The sequence below is a fragment of the Phoenix dactylifera genome, chromosome 1 (genome assembly GCF_051530095.1).
Source record: "Phoenix dactylifera cultivar Ajwa chromosome 1, Ajwa_hap1_PhDact_Kaust_v1.1, whole genome shotgun sequence".
NCBI lineage: Eukaryota > Viridiplantae > Streptophyta > Magnoliopsida > Arecales > Arecaceae > Phoenix > Phoenix dactylifera.
The window spans coordinates 34722501-34744260 of record NC_143190.1 but is presented as its reverse complement, the minus strand read 5'-3'; the positions used below and the strand labels follow the sequence as shown (position 1 = coordinate 34744260).

Sequence of the window (21760 nt, the reverse complement as noted above, 5' to 3'; positions counted from 1 at the left end):
GACTCATTCTGGGTTGCACATGTATTTAAGAAGGCGAATGGTACGATGGCTTCCTTCGCAGTTCATCGTTCTGAAACTTTTCTATGGGACGATACTGGCTTCATTTCGCAGGGCGTAGCCCATGTTTTGTATTCTATCTGCTCGTGACGTACTCACGTCCGAATATAGTGAGACGCTGGTGTACCAAAAAAAAAAAAAAAGAAAAAAAAAGATTACCAGAAACCAACAAAACGGAAGGCGAGCAAATAGGCTGCACATGATCACACTCCATGACAACCCGTGATATAAGGAGAGATTTGATACGAAGTGTCAAAAAAAAAAAAAACCCTGCCATTTGTTAATGTGAAATATATAGATCGGAGGGGAACGAGGGACGAGAGAGAAGAATAGGTTTGTAGCTTAGGAAATACATTTGGTGGTGGTGCTGGGAAATACGCAAGTCAATGAGATGATGCTATTGAGGGGAAAGAGAGGTTGAGGGCGTGGGGACGGGAGCAGGTATGGTGGCTCCACCAAAGCCTCCCGAAGCTTGGGCGGTGGGATGGACGTGATGATGGGAGCCTTCTCTATTTGCTCTTGTGCTTGTATCGATATTTTGTTTTAGTTTTCTTTAATAATGTCTCGATCGGTTATCAAATCAATGCATGACGAGCTTGGTAGAAGGGACAGGAGTGTCTTGTAGTGCTGGGTGGATGGACTATGCATCATCCTGTGAACGCGTGTGTCCTCGTCATATTAAATTAAATAGGATATTAATTTGATCGAAATTGTTGACTTCTTATTTAATGAAGTTTAAGAAGAATCTTTTATTTATACAAGCCAAGGCTAATTTTCTATGCGACGAATGGTGCATGCATGCATGATTTTTTTCTAATTTATACTGATTGGGCATGAGTACAATTAATAAAATCAAAAAAAATAAAATAAGTTGACGGAGAAGAAGAGAAATAGACTCGTGATTCTTTTAGAAAATCTCTTATGAATATGTGTAGTATAGGAGGTGACCGTCCTTTTTTTTTTCGATTCAATTTTAGCTCTCTAGGCATTCAAGCTAGTACTAGTAGCAGTGATGGCATAAGAAAAAAAAGGATCAATGCTGAATGTGCATGCATGGTTTGAAGGAATCCAAAGGGGACCACTGGAGTCAGCTTCCTCCCTTAAATGAGAGATCCAATGGTGAAGGGTTGGCCTAAGCAGAGGCCTAATTATGTAGAAATTGTCATTTCGAGCCATTCATATCAGCCAGGGTCAATTCATAAATCCAATATAAATCAAATCATTCTGATGACCAACTAAGTAGGGGTGTGGCCTTCTCTAATCATAGGTAAGGATGGGACTAGGTTTGATGCCTTTATATCTTCAAGTAACGCATTTAATTTGCTGGTCTTTAGATCTAGGACATGCGTAAATACTTGTCTAATTGGCTTGTTCCAGGCATGTATTGGTTGTGAATTTAATTTAGACTAAAACTAACAATCTCAGGGCCAAACATGACGTTCGCAACTATCTTAAGTTGGTCTAGAATTGGTCAATTTTCTTCGGTCTAATATCACCAAGATCGTAACCTAAATGATTGCAAATACTTTATCTTTGGTTTTGAATCTATGCTAGAATTCACTAAATTATAGGTCTTCTTTACATAGTAAGTATGCAACAATTATAATATCACCATTAGTTTCTCTATCGTCGTCGTTATCCTTATCGTCCTCATCATCCTTGTCTTTGTCATTAGTTTCTTCTCCCCACATAGCAAGTAATTAGATTTGATGGGTCTTCAAAGCTATATAATTGACATACAACTGACTCAATTATGGGTGACTAATTGTGAATCAATTTTTATAAGTTAATGATTCATTGTATAAAAATTAGAAAATTATAATTAGTTGTTTGCTTTTTGGCTAGCCTATGACGGGTGGTTTCACTGAGTCTTTTTCTTATTATTACTTTTTCAGTTCTAATAGTCGTGCCCATGCGAACCTTACAGAAAATATCCTCCCCAACCTGCATCACAATACTGAAAAAATGTCGAAGCAACAAATATAAACAAAAAATAGATAAGAATACAGGAAAAAAAAACCCCTCACCTCGCTGGCAATTGGATATTTAACCTAATCTTGACCCTTATGTCTAATCCTTTGCCTGTAGTATATACATATTTTTTCAGTTGTGTAGAGATCTCATTAGTTAGAACTATTATAGCTCAGCAGGTGGATGGAAACCATAGTATCTGCCATTGTTCTAAGGAAAAGAACCTCTCGTTCAGCAACATGCTAAGCTATTTGCAGAAAGAAAAAGAAGAAAAGATTAAACGTGCTAAGCTAACGATGAAGGTAATGGGTGGCTTGAATAATTTATTTCAATCGGTCATCATGATATTTGCCTGAATAGCAGAACTTGACTAGAAAAGTAATAGAAGTGGAAGTAGAATATTCAAGTAAGTTAGAAAGTTCTATCCCTATGATAGGTCACCAATGAAAATATTAAGAAAATATAGATTGTTTCTGAAATATTGAAGGAAAAAGTTGCACAAAGCTTGTTAGTTGAAGAAAATTTTTTATTTCCCACCTAAACAAATTTGCCAACATTATTTGAATTATTTTGCAGTGGCATGGCTTCATAGGAGACTCCCGTCAATTCCCATGATCCACCACTAAATCATTTCCAGGAGAAAATTGGACAGCTTTTCTGGCAGTACAGAGGATAGAGTTTTCTTTGCGGAGTTCTACCAGATGATCATGAAGAAAAGAGCAAGCTGAATTAAGATATATGAAGTTTCTAAGTTCCTATTTTCTCTTATAGGTGTAGAAAAAGCTACACGATTAACTGGAAGTGAGATATTCTTTTTAATCCCATAGGATGAAAGGCTATGCTTATATCTTATGAGCGAAAAGATAACATGGATTTACCAAGGAGATAAGGACTGCGGAAGAACATCTTCGCAACAAAGTTAGTTCTGCGGATGGCTGTCCAAAACCTTGTTTTAAGCTCATTATGCACTTTGAGTATCTGTGTTTGCCTGCTTTCTTTTTTATAACCAATGCAGTCAAATCTCTTGGTTTCCGGTTAAGCACGACAAGAATGATACCTGCGCGATGCATGATTGTTCTAAGATTTTTTTTTCTAATTGTTCTGAATTTCGGAGAGGGGTTGAATTCTCTCTCTCCAATCCGTCTAATAGATATAGAGATATATGCGTTTACTGTCGATAGAAAATCTATGAGCTTGTTACTACGAACAACAAACAGTAGTTCTCCCTTGGTTTTCATTTTCTACGTATGTAAAATAAAGACATCAGAAAATGCATTAGAAAATCTAAAGTAAGGTCTCTTTGTGCAAGGCTTGTGGATGGGCTTGATCTTTGGTCTCTTTCTGTCAGGCTTGCACCCCCTTCCTCAGTGATCACTCTGTGCACTAAATAGTCAAGATTGGACCCTCTTAGTGAAGGATAAACTAAACCGTGCACATGTAATTATATAGCAGATGCTTAATAAAATTCACAGAGGTTAATTAATAACAATCCAATTAACAGATTTGCCTTCTTTCAAAGAATGAGCATTTCATTTCCAAAATGTGATTGGATTTTATGATAGAACAATGAACATGTAAAAGCAAGTGTTTATCAATTAGCAAGGCTCTCAGCACGGAAGTCGATGTGTTCTTCTTTGCTTTACTATAAGCATGCAAACGATGGCATGCCTTTCTCATGCCCAAACTGAACTCGATCCAGTTGACTGCAAGGTTTGGGACTAATCATTTTTTTTCTTTTTTTTTTGGATAAATATACAACTCCATAAGATTTTTTAGATTTGACTTATGTATGCCTTCTATGCTTTGGGTTCAGATCCAAATTATCCATGAGTGGCCTGCCCCACTTAATCCAACCTCAAATTGAAACTGAAATTAAATGAGTTAATGATTAGAAACTTTGCCCAACCCAACTTACCAATCTTTAGCAGACTGCAGTTTCATCTTCACATTGTATTTATGTGCAGTGTGATTTTTACTATATGTAACTTCAGGCCAAGTTGTAAACTTTTTGCTTAATTAGTTTTATACATTTTGTATATTCTCCGTGGCTAAGGTCATTTTGGCACCTTTTAAGAAAGTCTACACTCATTTTGACAATTTGATCTCTACTTTCATAGAACCATATGAAAGTGGCAATTCTCTTGGAACTGAACTTGTGCATCATCTCTTTCTTTGATGTTAACTCCAACCAATCCTTAAGTCGACCCAAATCTCACATGCATAACATAAAAGTTATATCTAGCTAAATCGGCGAACCAATCACAGACCACAAAGGATTTACTAGATTGCTAATCAAATTATCAGCCAAGTCGACCCAACAACAATCACATCTAATGTGATGAGAAGCACTTGCAAGGTAATAGTTGGCACTTATAGACTTCGAAAAAAAGAATCATATATTTTAGATTGCATTTGGTCCAAGCATAAAGTAGGAATAAGATATGGAACACCTATCGAATAACATTTGTGAAGGAGGCGTGACTAAATAGTGATGCCGGTCGAACTTGCTTATGACATGCAAGTATTCCAAAAGGCTAGCGTAAGTTATACCTTGCATAAGGATACTTTTTAATCTAATTTTACTTTGTTTGATGGATAAAAAGTTCTCGTTCAAAAGATATTTCAAATAGTTGAGTTTTGAATCGTCTAATAAAAACTATCATAACTTAAGGCATGATTATTTCCATAAACTTAACTTCTACTATTTTTATTTTTCTTTCTTCCCAAACCAAGCACAACCTTAAGAATTAACAAATGGTTCTCATATTTAAATCGTGTTAACAGCTCATTAGTTTTAATAACGATACAAATCCACCGACAACCAATAATTACCGAGTTATTACCTGTAATAAACTATCAATAAAAAGGGAAGTGACGTGGCGGAGGTTTCCATGGCCGCTGCCGCCGACCCCACCAACGCAACTCTCCAAACCCGGTCTCTTCTCGCCCGTCCGCTTCAACCCTCCTCCCCTCGTCTCACCCCAAGATTTCCGACGCGAGAAATTTCTGCGCGCTTCTTCTACCTTGACTTCTCTCCCACCCCCATCCCTACGAATAAATTTCAGAGCTTATACTTATTCTATTGAATTCATTTTCCTGTTGCTTTCGCTGTGCGCGGAGTTATTTTGGTGGGGAGTCGGGTTTGGTATCAGTTCGTTGAGCTCTCCCTTTCGTCTCTTTCTTTCTTTCTTTCTTTCTTTCTCTTCGATTCTTTCTTTTGGGTGGGTTGGTAGTTGTCTCGAATTGAAGCAATCTTTTGTTGGTGATCTTATCATGTAATCCGGGCGTAATCTTGAAGAAATCGCCCTTATCTTCGATCTTAATGTTTGGAGCTGAATTCTGAGGGTGGGCCGTGTTTGGACGGCAATGGATGGGTGGAGAGGCGGAGAGGGGTTTGTAAAGAGCGCGATCTTGGTGCTGCTTCTTGGGTTTCTTGGGGCTTCGACGGCTCTGAGGCCTATCAGGGAGAGGGCTTCTGCTGCTACTGGATCCTGGGGCAATCAGGTTTATTTCTTGCTCTTCTTGATGCAAAATTATATATTGCTCCTTCTTTGCCGTTTCTTCTATGTTTTTGCTGCATTGTCGAGTATGTTTTGTTTTGATGGATAAAAAAGTGGTTTCTTTTTTTTTTCTTTTTCCGAAAACCCTAGTTTTTTTCCCTAGCACAAAAAAAACCCCCTAGTTTTGGCTCTGAGGACACTCGTAGCTACTTAAAATTGCCATCAGACTCCAGTTGACTCTACTCGAGGTTGTGGTGAGTTAATTGAGTGATGCTAGGATGCTATTAACGAATTGATCGATTTGGCAAATACATGGGACCTTGATCATGAGCAGTTGTATATGTATGGTTTCTTTCTTGCTGTTTCCTTTGCTTTTCTTTTAAATTTTCTTGTTTTTGATGAATTTCAAGGGTAAGGCTGGTTTTTTCCCCCTGCATTTTAGGATGCTACGGGTGCAGACTTTTGTAACTGGGAAAATCCTAAATCTGGCTTTGGGGACACTTGCAGCTTAATGCATTGTAATAAGAGTACAGTTGACTTGTACAAGGTTTAATTGGTTAGTGATGCTTGGATGCTATCAGGAATGATTTGTTTGGTTAATTCATGACACATTGATCATGAATTGTTGTCTGTGTGTCGGGGTCTTTCTTGCATTCCCTTTTTTTTTTTTTTTTTTTTTTCAGAACTTTAAATTTGCTTGGTTTTGGTGATCAAAAACTTGGTTTTCGACGGCATTTTAAGTTGGTTCAGTTTCTGAATTTTGTAACTGGGAAACCATAGAACTGGCTTCGGGGACATGTGGAGCTATCAGAGTTTACTTGAACAACTGTTAATGGGTTGAGTGATGCTAGGACACTACTAAAATCAATTGGTTTGATAAATTCATTGCACATTGATCATGAGCTGCTGCCTATGTATTTGATCTTTCTTGCACTTTCTTGCCTTTTCTTTTTTCCTTCTTAATTTGCTAAATTTTTGGTGCAATTTGTTTTGGTCATAAAAAATTGGGTTTTATTTCATTTTAAATTGGTTTAGGTTCATGATTTTATAGCCGCGAAAACCTTTTGGGGTACTTGTAGCTATGCAATATGCCATCAGATTATAGTTGACTTTAAGAATTTTTATACATGCTGATGAGGCTAACATGCTATTAAATGATTTGATTGTTTAAAGCTCATTGATCATGAGCCACTTTCTATGTATCAAGTCTTTGGCAGTTTGTGTTTTTCTTAGTTCATTTTCTCTTCTTTCTAGACTTTCTTCTTGATTCCCTAAGTAACTGTTCTCTTAATTTCAAATTAGAAGATCTGAAGAGGAAGCAATTGGCATTTCTTAGTCATTCAGAGAATACGAAAGTATTATTGTATATGGGGCATGCATTGCAAGGCCTTGGTTTTTATAATTCTCAATCGTTTATGACCAATTTTCTTTCCACTTTTTTTATTAATTTCAATTATTTCTTTTAGCTTGTCAGTTCATACATCTTGCTTGCCACTGCAATTGTATTCTTTGGTGCACATCTTAAATTTCCTAAGTCTAGATGCTTCTTGATGGACAATCTTTTGTTAGTATTATACCTTAAAGATAGTGCTCCTTGTATCCACAACTTAACAATCACTTTCTCTCCTTTTCTTTCCGTTTTCTCTTTCTTATCTTTTCTCTTAATTCTTGAAATTGTTCATGTTAGACAATTTCATCTTTTCTAAATTCCCAACCCTTATCTATGTTCTCTAGACAAGGAGTTGAAGGATTTTTGAGATGGTCTCCTCTAGGGTTCTAGGTTGCAATACACAAGTATTCCATTCATTTTAGCATGAATTTGGTAACAAGAGAAAACATGGAATTTAAGAAAAAAGCAAGAAATTATTAGATTAGTGCAAAAAGTAGATTCTTGTTTTGGTATCTCTAATCACATCTTTTTGTAGGCTACAATTATTGTGGCGCTTGTCACAAATTAATTAGGTTTAATTCTTTAACTTGTTTTGATCACCTGTCGTTGCTGTGGAGCTATTTTAGGTGGCTCTTGTCTAGGTTATCCATCTGAAATTCTATATATACACCTGTCCAAGGGACAAGGGCATGCATATATAATGCTTGTAACCATATAAAATTTGGTCAGAAACGAAATTATACCTTAAGCTGTGGATCCATTTAGTGGAAGAACTGATCTTGAATTGTCCATCATCAGTGACAATGATAGACACATGATTGATCTAGATAACTCTGGTGCCCTTCCATTTCTTTTTATATGCTCCTTTCATAAGGAACTGATGTCATCAGAGTTTTCTGTATTTTTTGTTGGGGAGGTATGAAGTTATATTATGACCCAAGGTCTCCTAACCAATCAGCCTTCCGGTATTAAATAGGATTATCGCCTCATCTCTATGAACAACTGATGTTACTGTAATTGATAGGCAGAAGACAAATAATACGTAAAGTGATTATTAGGGTTACATAGTGAAAGTTATTACAAATTCTGACACTTTTTCAGTGCCACATAAACTTACTTTGCTCTGTTCTGAAAGACCCTGCATGACTTTAAAAAAAAATCTAGGCAAGTCTGCATTTGTTTTATAGTATACAAATCACTTTGATCCAATGTAAGCAATTTAAAGAACATATTCAGGAATTGAGAGAGAATTTCAGAGGGAGAGAGAGGAACTACTGTGATGACTTGCTAAGATAATAAATTGTCTTCCTTGTTTTATCTCCAACTTAAGAAACTATAGAAGCTTGACTTCTGCAGAGCAGCCTTGATTTAAGAACTACAATGGTGGAAACCTGCTGTTGGATTGTCATTTATGATTATTTCTTAATATTTAACTTTTGTCTTTAGGATTGGTGCTTTCTTTGAGTTGCCTTCTTGTCCTTTCACAATACCATTTTGCGATGGATGTACTCCTATTAGCAAATTCCTGTTACTTGTTTAACTTATGAAGGGTGTTGGTGTCATTTTTGAGTTAACATTAATGCCTTTATTCATTTCATATTCTGAGCCATCATGAGAAGCTCATATGCAATTACTTATTTCTGATTGATTTTTGTTTATTGACTGTTTCTTCAGAGGCTTTTCCTAAGAAGAGATGATAGTGATATAAGTTCTTATTCTGGTTGGAATATTACAGGAACATATAGAGGTTTGGTTCCTTTCTTTCTTTCTTTCTTTCTTTTTTCATGTTCTTATGAGAACATCCACTCAGAGTCTAGAAGCTCCTTTATTTAGCTACTGCTCTGAAGTAACTCTAGATTTGTTTCTATGTACATCTCAACTGCCCTGTTCAAGTTATTTACCTTTCATTTCTCTGTAATTCATTTTTTTACACATTGTTAAATTTATTGGACAATTATTACTAGCAATTATTATCAGCGAGATTATCAAGGAACAAGCCATATTTTTTCAAAAATGTCATTCTTGTCTGTAGAATTTACATGCCTCTGTCTCTTTCCTTTATTGTCAGTTATGCTATTCTCTCTTGGTCTACTAATATCTGACTTTTAACATATTTGGATATTTGAGATTCATCGACTATTTTGTTATTTCTTGTGTTAAGAAGACCCCAACTGATTAATTGACAAAAACAACAGAGTGAGCATGATCACGCATCATCCAGATGTGTGCAAATAGCTTGAAGAAGGATGCGAGCTTTGATAGAGGGCTTCAGCTCTGAATTTTGAGTCATTCTGAAAACATCCCAGGCCATTATTCCATCACTGACTTCTGATAAAGGTGTTTCAGCATGTTTTCCGCCCTCTTTTAATAACCTCATGTTTTGATACTTGCAATTTTCATCAACTGTATTTGAATTTGAAACATCAAAAATGAACAGTAGAAATCACATTGAATCGATTCAATATATTACCTCATGTGCCCAAGAATTGACAAGTCCCTTCGATGCAAAGTTGCTTCTGCTAGTATTTCTAACCAAGAATATAGGCTACAAGAATCATGAATGAAATTACATGAATGAACCAACGTGGACTTCAGTATTTGGTACTGGGGTGTCCCATAGTCTAATAATGCTCCTCCATTTGGTATTTCTGTATGACTGTTGGAGCCAAAGATAGAGATACATCCACTCAATTTGGTGTTCAGACTCATTTCAAAAAGCGATAGAAGACATTAGTTATTTATAACAGTTTGCAGGGAATATGTACCAGAAGGGCAGAAACTGTAAACTACATGATATACCTTCTGGGATAAAGTGGTGAATAATCACCATTTTGTTGTAACCTAACAAGGTGATGCTTTTTCTATGGATATTTGCTTTGACGCTCATAGGAGTAGTTGGCTTTATCTTCTAGCTACCATGTAATAATTTGTTGATTTAATACTTCTATATGGTGTACCTTTCTGAAGTCATCTGGCTGGGTGAGTAACTGCTAGGCCATGCTGGAATTTTGATGGTTGTAAATTTATGTATCATCTGGCTGGATATATCATGCGAAAGTACTTGTTCGAGCTAGAATGCTTGTGTAAAAAAAATTTATGCATCTGACTACAAATTATAGTTAGTACAATTTTTTCATATAAAATCCCAACAATAATGAAAGTTTGTATCTGGAATTTTGATTCAGTATGCAGAAGGTGCATTTTATTGATCTTGTTGTATGGTAACTTATATTGTAGGAGTTGTTTTAGCAAATTCACTGACTTTTTAGGTGGACTAGTAAAGGTGCCAGTAGATTTGTCTTCTCGATTGTTGCTTGAACTTCTACGACTAGTGGGGTTGGGGTTGGGGGGGGGGGGGGGGGGAGAGAAAAATCTGCTACGTAAAATGGTGCTTATTAGTCATGTTCTCCTAGAGCTCGATATATCTTATTTTCTGATTATTCTGGTGGTAATTTTGGAGGTGCAGGAAGGTGGAGCTTTGTAGAGACCACGAATCGCTCTTCTAGGTTTCTAGAATTTGGGAAATCTAATGGTGTATCGGTCTTGGAGTTAGTGAGTACCCCAACAAAGATAAGTGGTGTACACTATGTTCAGGTAAGAAAGATGTTCTTTCTTTTGCCATCATTATCATCATTGTTGTTATAGTTATTATTGTTAATTATTTTGTGGTAGTACATGATCTATTTTGATTTGTTTCTTCTTTTTTCATCTGGTTAAGAAAATAAACTTAGTTATCTTGTGCTTGATTCTCTTATCATTCTGATTACAGTATCCAATGTGGCATCCTCACCTTTCTCTTCTATATAGTTAAATCTTGTTCTCCATATGTAATTGCAGCACTAAATTATCTCATTTATTTCTCGTATTGCATTATCCAGCTTCACCCTGCCAAATAGTCTCTTTTCAAGTTGCTACTCTAAGTGCAAACTTTCTACATATTAATTTTTACCTCTGAGATTAGTCACCTCACATTTTGAGATGAACTATTTCTAGTAGTTTGGAAGTTAATATCAGTAATGGAAATGGTAATGTCAAGCATCATGTTCTGCAAGCATCCAATGTTTATCTGGTCATCATTAAGATGAAAAAAATGGAGATACAGAAGTGACCTCTTTGACTATTTTCGATATGCCGAGACTGCTGTTATATTGATTTGGTGTCTGGTGTCTGACTCTGATATGGTTATAAATGTTTGCTTGTTTGCAAACAATAGCCTTATGCAGTAGTGGTTAATGACATGTGTAAGGCAGTTGCTGTGAGTGGTACTCAAAAGCAGTAGTCGAGTGTAATCAGAGGCATACGCTATGGCTGAAGGTAATGCCAGTGAAACTGACATGTGTTTGTTGCATAAGATGGAAAAGAACTACTAGTGCTACTACTTTAATTGGATTCCGTTTTGTAACTATTGATTTTCTTTATATGGGTGAGGCTGTAGATCCAAAAGCTTTTGAAGGTAGAAATGTCTGCTAGCAAAGTAGGTGCACGTCTGTTCTATATATGGTTGAAAAATGAAAACAACTGTCAAACTATAAGTCATCTTCTTTAATTGATGCTAGTTTGTGATTTGTCTTTATTTGGTCAAGGCTATTGATCAGAAAATTGTTAAAGGTAGAAGGATGTGCTAGTGAAGTTGGTGCATACTTGTTACGTGTAAGGTTGAAAAAAAACTACTACTCTAGGTTATTTGGATGCCCTTTTTACTAATTTTCTTTCCTTTTTGGTCTTGAGTGAGCAGCTATAGATTACAATTATTACAATTGGATCCACAAATTCAACTTTATTACTTGTTTCTGTTTTGATAAAATAAAATGTGACCTTCCATAACTTTTATGATTACAGGGAGCCGTAACTTTTCATGATGTATTTGACAATGAACATGATAATGGAGTTGCTCAGATGAGAGTAGAAGGTGTGTATATATGGCCCTTCAGGCAACTTCGAATGGTAGCCAACAGGTAAACTTGCTATGCTTGGCTGCACCTTTTTATTTTGTCATTTTCTTATTGAGTGTGGGGCCATGGAAGTATTAAACAAGGAATCCCTGACATCATTCCATAATTGAACAGAATGACGGTTTTTGTATGTCGAAAAAAAGCTGGCTGCCTAAAATCTTTGCATGGATGTATGCTGTAATTTGGAGACAACAGTTTTAATATGATTCTTTGTTAAAGTTGGTTTTTCTAGTCCTTTTTTCTAATTGTGCGTGTGTGCGTGCATGTTTCGGGGGGGTGGGGTTGGGGGCATCTATGTTGATGGAATTTGTTATTCCATGCAATTTTCAGTTGCCGCAATCTTTTTTCTTTTTTGAAGAAAAAGTGAGTTAAAGCCATTCACTTGAGCCATTTGTGAAGTTTTTAGGCTGTTGGTTGTCAGTCTTTCGCATGTGGCTGTGTTTGCCCAGTTTCCTTCCCAACATCGCAGATCCGGTGATGGCTAGTTCTATTCTATATGTTTTCCCAATTGATCCTCTGACTTTCCTCATCCCCCCCCCCCCCCCCCCCCCCCCCTCTCCTTTTGTTGTGTGTATTGCTCAGATCTGCGTTATACCATATTTAGGAGACATGCCACCTAAAGATGTTGTAGCATATTCTGGAACTTGTTGTCTTGATCCATCTTCTTTGTTGTCATTTTTTCATCTTTATTAAGACTGATGGATTTTACAAGTTGATGACAATTTGCTTAGTGTTCTCCATTCTTGTTGAGAAACTTCTCGGAACTGTGTCTTCTGTTCCATTTGAAAATCACTTTGTTATATTTGAAATGGAAATGTTCAGAGAAAAAATTGATGTATCATGATCATGGTGTCAGGATACATGTACAAGTTGATGACAATTTGCTTAGTGTTCTCCATTCTTGTTGAGAAACTTCTCTGAACTGTGTCTTCTGTTCTATTTGAAAATCACTTTGTTATATTTGAAATGGAAATGTTCAGAGAAAAAATTGATGTATCATGATCATGGTGTCAGGATACATGTGCGATTATTTCTTTCTAATGCTATACTTTTGGTGACCCTTTTCTTGCTTACTGTGGCACTAGCTTTCATGTGTTAGGCCTCGCAAATTTAGTAATTGTATGCTACTTTTTTTTGCATCACTAGATATACTTCAACAATTGCCGTTGGATCAATTTGGAGGTAGTATATGGAGGAACTATCAGTATCGTAATCATTCTTTTATTATTGCAACTAAATCTTTTTCTCATTTGTATATGTTCAAATAGCAATATTTTCTATGTTAAACTTGAAATTCTGATTTATAAAAATGTATATGTTCTGAATGCTTGATCAAACATTTTCCAAATTTGCTTATATTCTCTGGTGTACTTTGTTTTATATAGGAGCCTTTTCTAGGAAGACAAAATTTATCTGTTGCCATGTAATTAATTTGGTACTTAGATATTCTGTAAGACTGGAACTAATTTAACTTAAATTTATGCATGTTCAGTGGAACAGATGGCGAGCCCCTTCAAGAAGAGGATTACTTCTTGTCCAATCCTTATCATTTGGTAACCAGTAAATAATTTCAAAACATTAAGCCTTTCATTGCCATCATATTTTTATTTAAATTATCAGTTGTGGGTGTTAATTCATATATAGTTGGATGCATTCACGTTGGTGACTTGATGTATGATTTTCCCTTCTCTGTTATTTCTTGTTATTTAGAGTAGTTGAGCTATATTTGGTTTGCTAAATTTGATTGGTCATTAAGAAACTAAATTGTGATTTAGAATAAAATGCATGATTTTTTAAAATATTGCAGAAGATCTTTCTATGCTTGCTTCTTTATTGGACTTTTCAGAATGTGGATTATGGATGGAAAATCATGTAGTTTATGAGCTTGCTGCTTTTCATTTTTTTTTAAAAAAAGATTCTTCATACAATTTTGACTACATGCTAGTGTTGATAGTTGGAGTAGACATTAGTGGACATTGTGAATTTCATAGTTTTGTTGTTATGAGTTTATCTATTATGGCTTCATGCTGAAATCTTGTCATATAAGTATTAATATATGTCTGACTCTGTCATACATTTTTTTCTTTTTTTTTTTGTTGAATCTATTGCTCTGGTATTGACCTGCAGTTCCTACGTGCTTCTGTTTGTTTTGGTACCAAATATAGTTTCATGCTGTATCAAGTTGCTTATAAGATGATATGCAGTGGTAGAAAATCTCTGTTTTATGACAATTATGCAGTAGTAAACAGCTTCCATAAGAGTAGTTTGTACACAAGTAATTCATACTCATATATTTGCATGTCACTAAGTATTACTCTTATTGTCTCTAGATGCATACTTAAAAAAAGTCAATCTGTGCATATAAACAGTCAGAATGTCAGATATCTTCGACATATAATTCTGGCTTATCACTTAGAATTCATTTACTTGCATAGTTGAAAATGACTACGAATAGTTACCTTCTCATAAATCTATAAAAATAAATATTGTGGGGATGACTATCCTGTTGACATTATCAATTTCCCATGATTATATTATGTTTGAAATCGATTAGTACTTTGTTTGAATAGGTAGCATAAACTTCTAGATTGTTTTGATTTGATTTTATCCACTAGTCTATCCTCTGAAGGTAATAGAAAATTCTATTAAATGGTATGCAATCGTTAAACTTATATGAAGATTTGTCTTGTCAAACAGCTAATCCATTGATCAGATAATTGGAATCAATTTAGCGCACTTATCAAACAGCTCTTTGGGTCTTCTAATGAATGCATGTTCCATATGATGAATAGCCAGTAAATGATTTGTCGTTGGTATAGCTGAGATCAGAGAATGTCCATGAACAATTTTATTAGCATACATCTATTTGTCTCCTGCATGTAATACATAATTCTCTCTTGCTGACAGTAATGCTGAGAAAAATTAGGGAGAACAAGGTATCTAATTACCAACTTCAATTATGGTTAACAAGATCATGTATGCTAATAAAAATGACGCATGCAAAATCTAATTTGCACAGCACTATCCTCTGTAATAATATTACTATTTTACATGATTGATGCTTATGTTAATAATAATTCTATGTATATTTATTCACTTGAAAATATCAAATTGATATTTAGCTATGACACTAAAACTAGTAGAATTCTAAATTGTTATTATATAACAACTATGCAAGTATAAATCTTAAGATGTACTAGCCTTGTTATGCATACTTATCCGTATGACATTTCCGATCAATGAAAATAAAAATCTGTTATAGTTCCTCTTCACTTGTCATTTGTTATATATCGTCAATGTCTTAAGTTTCTTGCCCAAGCTGGTGCTAATGTCCTTGTTGCTTTAATTTCTAAATGCATGATTTGTGCCATAACTGAATCTCACTATCCACCATAGACCAACTCGTGGTTTAAAAATTAGCCGATATGGGACAATATAACCTTGTATCATGCCATTCTGGCATGAAACCGACACCAGTATGGGTGCCAAGATGTTGAAACAACCATACTGATCCAGACCGATGCATAGTGGTGATACCATGTGGATCGTATTGGTCGGTATCAAAGATTTTCAATTTTTTGGGTGCATACCATCGGTATAGGTACCATATTGATATTGTACTGTTCTGATGGAAGAATGGTGCAGGCTTGTTACTGGTATCTAAAGTTTTGGGCCAATTTGTCTAGGTCCTAATTGTAAACATAATCATGAAGCCTTGTCCACCTATTTGGTATTGCCACTTCGACCATCATGCGTGATGCAATATTTAATATTTTATCATCTTTGTTTTTGTTCATTGGATTATGTACAGGTCTTAGAGACCATAGAATCTAATTTAGGTCAGCCCTGGGCTATAAAGGGAGAGATATGGTTTTACTAGTTTTAGTTTTTGCTGTTCTTCATTGGTTCGGGGTTGAATGGAAGACATCTGGAACACCACAATGTTTTCATTGGCTTAAGTGTTCAGGAAAAAAATGCTGAAAAGTGCAGATTTTGTTGATAAAACTCAGATCTTAATAAACAATTTGGTTTAGGGTTTCCATAAGGTCTGATCAAGAGTTTTACCACATAAGTTCTTTTTTCACTCTTAAATTCTGAAAATAGATGACATCTGATCTGCTGCACCAGAACAGACTACAAAAGGAAAAACCACCCTTTCAATATCAAATGCCATCAAAGATAATTTCATGTACTCTTTGCAGTTTGGCGTAACATGGGACTGTTCTATCCTGCTTATAGGGGATTTAGCCACTGCATATAGCCATTTGCATATTTGCATTCTGTTTTGTTGAGTTATTTCTGTGTAGATGATCTGGACAAGAGATGTCTTTGCTTGGGTATAAATTGTTTAATTCCATCACATGCTCTGATTTACTCCTATCCATTTTGACATATCAACATTTCAAGATATTTATTCACTAAGGGCATTACCTCTTTATAGTTGTTGTCTAACATATATCTAATTAGATTTCAATTGTATTTTTTGCCTAACAGCTTGGAGTATTCTCTGCTCAAGTGTTTCAAGAATCACCTCGAGATAAAATTCAGAGGAAAAAATGTAAGGTTGTTTACTTTTTCAACAGATTGCATTCTAAAGCTTAATATCACCTTAATTGTATCTACTCGCCTATCAGCATTCACTTATGACATGGAGAAACATTGTAACATAGAGATCGCTGCTCAGGTTTCGCGCATCTCATCTAGCCAAAGCGGTACCTGACTCTTTGTTTTTATTTGTTCCCATTGGTTTTTTATATTATTTCATGATTGACATTTTCATTAATTTATTTTTAAAATAGAATACGATGCTGGTATTTTTTTGTTTTCCTGGAATTATCATTTTCATGTTATTAATATGTTTCTTCTCATTTGTCTCGGTAAGAGTAACAGAGAACATTCTGTATTCTTTTGCAAAATTTAACTTGTTTCCAAAATCGGAAATTAGTAGATTTTGTACTAATTCTTGTTAAATATACTACTATCTGATCTTTCTTTCCAGAATGAAAGAAGATGTTGTTATCGCATTTTTTTGTTGTTGTATCTCATATATTATTTATCATACGATAGCATGCTGAAGCTAATGTCGGTCCTCCACTTCTACCAATGCTTGGAGTGGCATCATCATATTAAAGTGCTGAAATCCTTAAAAGTTAGTCTGTGATTAAACTGATGTTCAAATTCCACCGGTCAACTTAAGCAATGAATTAGATATGCAAGGTACCACTTGAAGATATGAAATAATATCATTGCAATCAAATAATTGCCAATTCATTCTCTACATCTAAATATAAGTGCAAATTATATAGGGTCATCATTCATTCATTATGTCAAATTCTTCTAAATATAGCTTTTGGCAAATTTCATGTTAGATACATCTAGGATCCATATATGATAATTTTGGGTAGGCTAAATGGCTTCACCCTTGATGCTGGTCCCAAGCTCTGGATGGAAAATGTTGGAGGTCTGAATTAGGTTGACAACTAGTCAAAAAAAAATGTCAAGTTAAAAATCAAGGGCATCCCTTGATTTATTTTGAATAACATTAGTGACAACCCTTAAAAAGTTATACTTGGCAAAAGTGTCCTCGTAAAGCCTACACCAAGTAGTTGGCATGCAGCTTGATTATTATGGCCATGTAAATGGCTAAAAGAAAGCATTGAGTTCCCAAGCTCACCGTTATGTATGCTGCTTAAAATGCTTCTAAGTTGTTATTTATGCCATAAGGTATGGTAAAATGTTAATTTATCAAAATAGTACAGACATCAATATAAATGAAACTGTTAAATCAATGAATGATTAAGAGGCCTTTACTAAGCTTTTCTCTTGGGCATGTTGACACTAGGATAGCTCTATCACCTTCATCTTTCAAGCTATGAAGCACAAATATAGATATCAGATATGGATCCTACACGATATGGATATGTTGATACAACAAATCTTCAAAAATGAGGATACATCAAGAAATATAAATGTAAATGTAAATATAAGTATAAATATATGTATAAGATGCATTCATGTACAAATACATACATACACAAAAACACGTCTGTGTGTGTGTGTGTGTGTGTGTGTTTATAAAGCATTCGTAACGCATTGTAGGATTTCAAAAATAATATAGTCCATACTTTCTGCAATAGCATTAACTTTTACAAGCTTATCATTTATCATTATTCTATAGACCATAGTCCATACCGTATATTTTGAACTTAATATTTTACACTATGAAACCCTCCTCATTTTTTGGAGGTATCAGGCAAGTGTCTAAAGTATTTCCAGGAAGTGTCTGGACTCTGGAGTGTTTTTTTCATTTTTGAAAAATATGATACTTATTAGACTCATACCTGATAAGTATTCGTTGAGTGTTGGTATCCAATGCAGATACGATATAGATATGGCATGTGATTTGAATTATCCATACTTCCTATATTTTATTTCAACTTTACATCATACCAATAGGCTATGATATGCCACATATTTTAGAATCAACTAAAATAACATGGGCTTGTGCAACTAAGAGTCTAAGACCAAGGATGTGTTCCTAAGGATATGATGCAGTATTGAGAAAGAGTAGATCAAGGATTAAAGTACCATTGGAGAGGCGTCCTTTTTTTGGGTAGAAGAGGCCCATAGGTAATGGGTTGCCCTTTTTAAAATTTTGGAACATCGAGTTCTATACTAAATCGACACTTGATGCATGAACAATTGAGTCTCTCAATCTCCTTGCAGGCTTGTTCCTTGCCATATATGATGAAACATGTCAGTAGTTAGTTAATTTTTCTTTTTAATTTATATGATGATTTGGTTCCGTTTTTTCTGTAACAATGAGCTCAACTTTTTGCTTGGCTTTATCTGCTGGAAACTTTTCTTGGTAGCAGATGGAGATCATGAGCGCTATCATTTGGATGGGTTAATGGAGAGTCCAGCTGTGGATGATGATGGAGAGTGCTTCTCACCCATACTCTTGAATGCCACATCACTGAACATTGAGGTCTACTACAACAAAGCAGTTAATTATACACTGATGGTCACCTTTGTATCCTTCACGAACAAGAAACTCATGTCTTAGTTCTTTTTTTTCCTTTCTTTTCCTGCACCTTTTTCTTTAAAAGCCTTGACATTTGAACGCATTAGATCTCTTTTCTCCAAGTTCTGCTGCTGATAAGACAGATGGAGCATAGCAATACCCAATCTGTAAGATTTTCTCCTGGTTTCTTATTAAAGAACCCATTTCATATCTACAATTAGGTGGTACACAGTATGTCCACAATACATGCCCTGAATATATGGGGCCGATCTTTTTTTTTGTTGTTGTTGTTTCTCTATTCATTTTTAATACGTAAAACTTCTTACTCTTTTCACAGGGTGCTGCTAAAGTGTCTATTCTAATGATTGGGCAACAAGCTATTATGGATGCGTATTTGTGTCTTTTACATTTGACAGCTGGGATATTAGTTGGTGAGTGTCATATATTTGGCATCATAACTGTAGTACTTCAGTAATACAACTCTAGAGGAACAAGTAAAGTTCTACAAACAGAACCTATTAGAAGTTACTCTCAACAATTTCAAGTCATGAAGTCTGTCATTGTTTAAGTGCTATTCCATGTTATTGAATTTGATATCCTTAGTGGACATTTATTTTTAATTTAGGGATGTTTACAATGGAAATATTGCCTCACTAGCTTTGATAAGTCAAGCGCAAGTCATAATCCAATAGCACGGTCTTCATATCTTATCCCAAATACTTGTGAGCAGCTACTGTCATTCTTTACCATTCTCTAAGTGCATCTGCTTTCCTATTCCTCCTCAAAACTTTAATTTGTGTCATCATTGGTCTTCCATGCCTGTCTTGGCTCTTCAACATAAATCCGGACCATCCCGTCTTATCTTTACTAGACATGCTGAAATTATCTAATGTAACTCTCACTTGTCTGCTATTGAATTAATCCTCTCCCTAGCCTGGCTTTGTTACCACAAAAGCACTTGGACCTATTTGGATAAGTGGACTGAAAATTCTATTGGATTCATGATTTGAGTCAGTACAATCAGCAAAATCATAGGATTACAGGCTAGGCTAGGCTTATATTCATGGGTACCTAAGAATAGCTTTGGAGTGGTTCAGCCCGAATCCCATAGAGAAAAAAAAAAGACCTCAGCCTGTAAACCTCCATAGGTCTTTTTTTTTCTTCCTATGGGATTCGGCTGGCCCACTCCAAAGCTATTCCTGGGTAGTTATGAATATAAGCCTAACCAGCTTGTAATCATATGATTTTGTTTGTTGTACTAGCTCAATCCACAAATCCAATAGGATTTTCAGCCAATCATCCAAATAGGCCCTTAAAAGTTTGCATCTTTGCCACTCTTCATCTTATTCTTGGACATTTTTGTTACCAGAATCTCAAACAACACATTGTTGCTAACAAGTTCCATTCTATTTGGGCTTCCTGTTAGAAATTATGAGCCATCTACAAAATCCTGGGTAACTTTTTTTAAAAAAATTACTGGGCATCTTTCTATTAACTTTTGGATGGTAACCAGATATGTTGTTGGGCTTATCTGGGTGGCTGAGCGATGAATAATTACAACATTGATAGGCTTTTGCTTCTACACAAGTGATGTCAGTAAGAATATGTCTAGTTCTTCTTACCAGCATGAACTCTTCCTACTAATGACAGTGAACATCGAACTTGATAACTAACTTCCACATCAATGGTTGTGGGCAAAGTTATGGTAGTGTACTGTTGCTACGCATGATCAGCCTAGAAGCTTACCTGGTAGTAGAGTTATACCAACATAGAAATGTAGCCTACTGCAGGTCATGGAATTGCAGCCGCAGCGTCTAAAATTACATGAGTAGTGCTCTGCTTGTTCTCTAATATTATACTATGAGCAGACAAAGTGTGGTTTGGTGGTTTATTGTCATTTAGTTGGTATAGATGTATTTTATGTTTCTATGCAACAGAAATTGTGCATCTGTGGAGGCTTCATAGTGATTTCTTAAATTTCAATATAGGTGCATTTCATCGTCAATTTCTAGACTTTCTTTGCTAAACGCGTCTTTGTTAAGTGCTAGCATGGTAATTCTGTTTTGTAAGTTCTATACATGTAACATTTAAAATTGCTGGCTTATTTTGGATGCTAAAAACATCAACTACTTCTGAATCCTTGCTAATCATCCAAGTGTTGTACCATGTTACCACAGCCAAAATTTTTGTTACTGTTACAGTATATATGTAGATGTATATGATTACTACACAATCATATATGCATTTATGCATGAAAATGCTTGCATGCATGATGATGATTTCTCAATCTCTTTTTTACCTTAGACCAAAGTGACATAAGACTTTGTGGGAGACCTCTCTTGTATACACTATATTTCAAGACAAGGCCACCACGATTCTTTTCTTTGACAAAGGGAATAATAGGAGGATGAGAGAACAATGCATGGCCAACATAGATTTTCTATAAATGTCAAGGGAAGTAGACCATGATTTCTATGAAGTTTTTTTTTTTAAATTTTGTATGCTGAATGTTAGATCAACTTGATGAAAACATAAATCTAACTCGCTGTTAACTCCAAGGACACTCGAACTCAGATTTTCATTATGATGTTAGGTATCGTTTCCTGTTTTCCTCTTTTTGTGAAAACGATATGGTACTTGCAGCAGGCCTGCAATATGGCATACATGTGTGAAGGAACACATAGTTGTGTGAACATAAATTTCTTGCCGAAGACCTTAACATGCTCCCAATTGTAACTCGTAAATCAAAAAAGGAAAGTTTTTGTTTGCAGACATTAGGATTACAATTGAGTTGCACTTGGCTGTTTTATTATATCTAGGTTATTCCTTTTGTATTTTTCTTTTTAGGTTATAACATTCTTAGTGA

The 21760-nt window shown here is 35.3% G+C and overlaps 1 protein-coding gene across 2 annotated transcripts in view; it reads left to right on the top strand.

The window, feature by feature from the left end:
* Positions 1-4995: 4995 nt before the first annotated feature.
* The window catches only part of LOC103707147 (transmembrane E3 ubiquitin-protein ligase FLY1-like), a 19984-nt gene continuing 3219 nt past the window's right edge, over positions 4996-21760 (top strand). Inside the window, exons 1-11 of one of the 2 annotated variants that reach the window (XM_088722399.1) lie at positions 4996-5173; positions 5327-5532; positions 8593-8665; positions 10385-10512; positions 11758-11873; positions 13363-13423; positions 16365-16428; positions 16505-16582; positions 18746-18903; positions 19002-19061; positions 19232-19325. In XM_088722399.1, the coding sequence (XP_088578525.1) occupies positions 5395-5532; positions 8593-8665; positions 10385-10512; positions 11758-11873; positions 13363-13423; positions 16365-16428; positions 16505-16582; positions 18746-18903; positions 19002-19061; positions 19232-19325 (970 nt within the window). In that variant the 5' untranslated portion in view covers positions 4996-5173; positions 5327-5394. Of the gene's footprint in view, positions 5174-5326; positions 5533-8592; positions 8666-10384; positions 10513-11757; positions 11874-13362; positions 13424-16364; positions 16429-16504; positions 16583-18742; positions 18904-19001; positions 19062-19231; positions 19326-21760 lie in introns of both variants that reach the window. The other variant, XM_039126092.2, reaches the window with a different exon arrangement.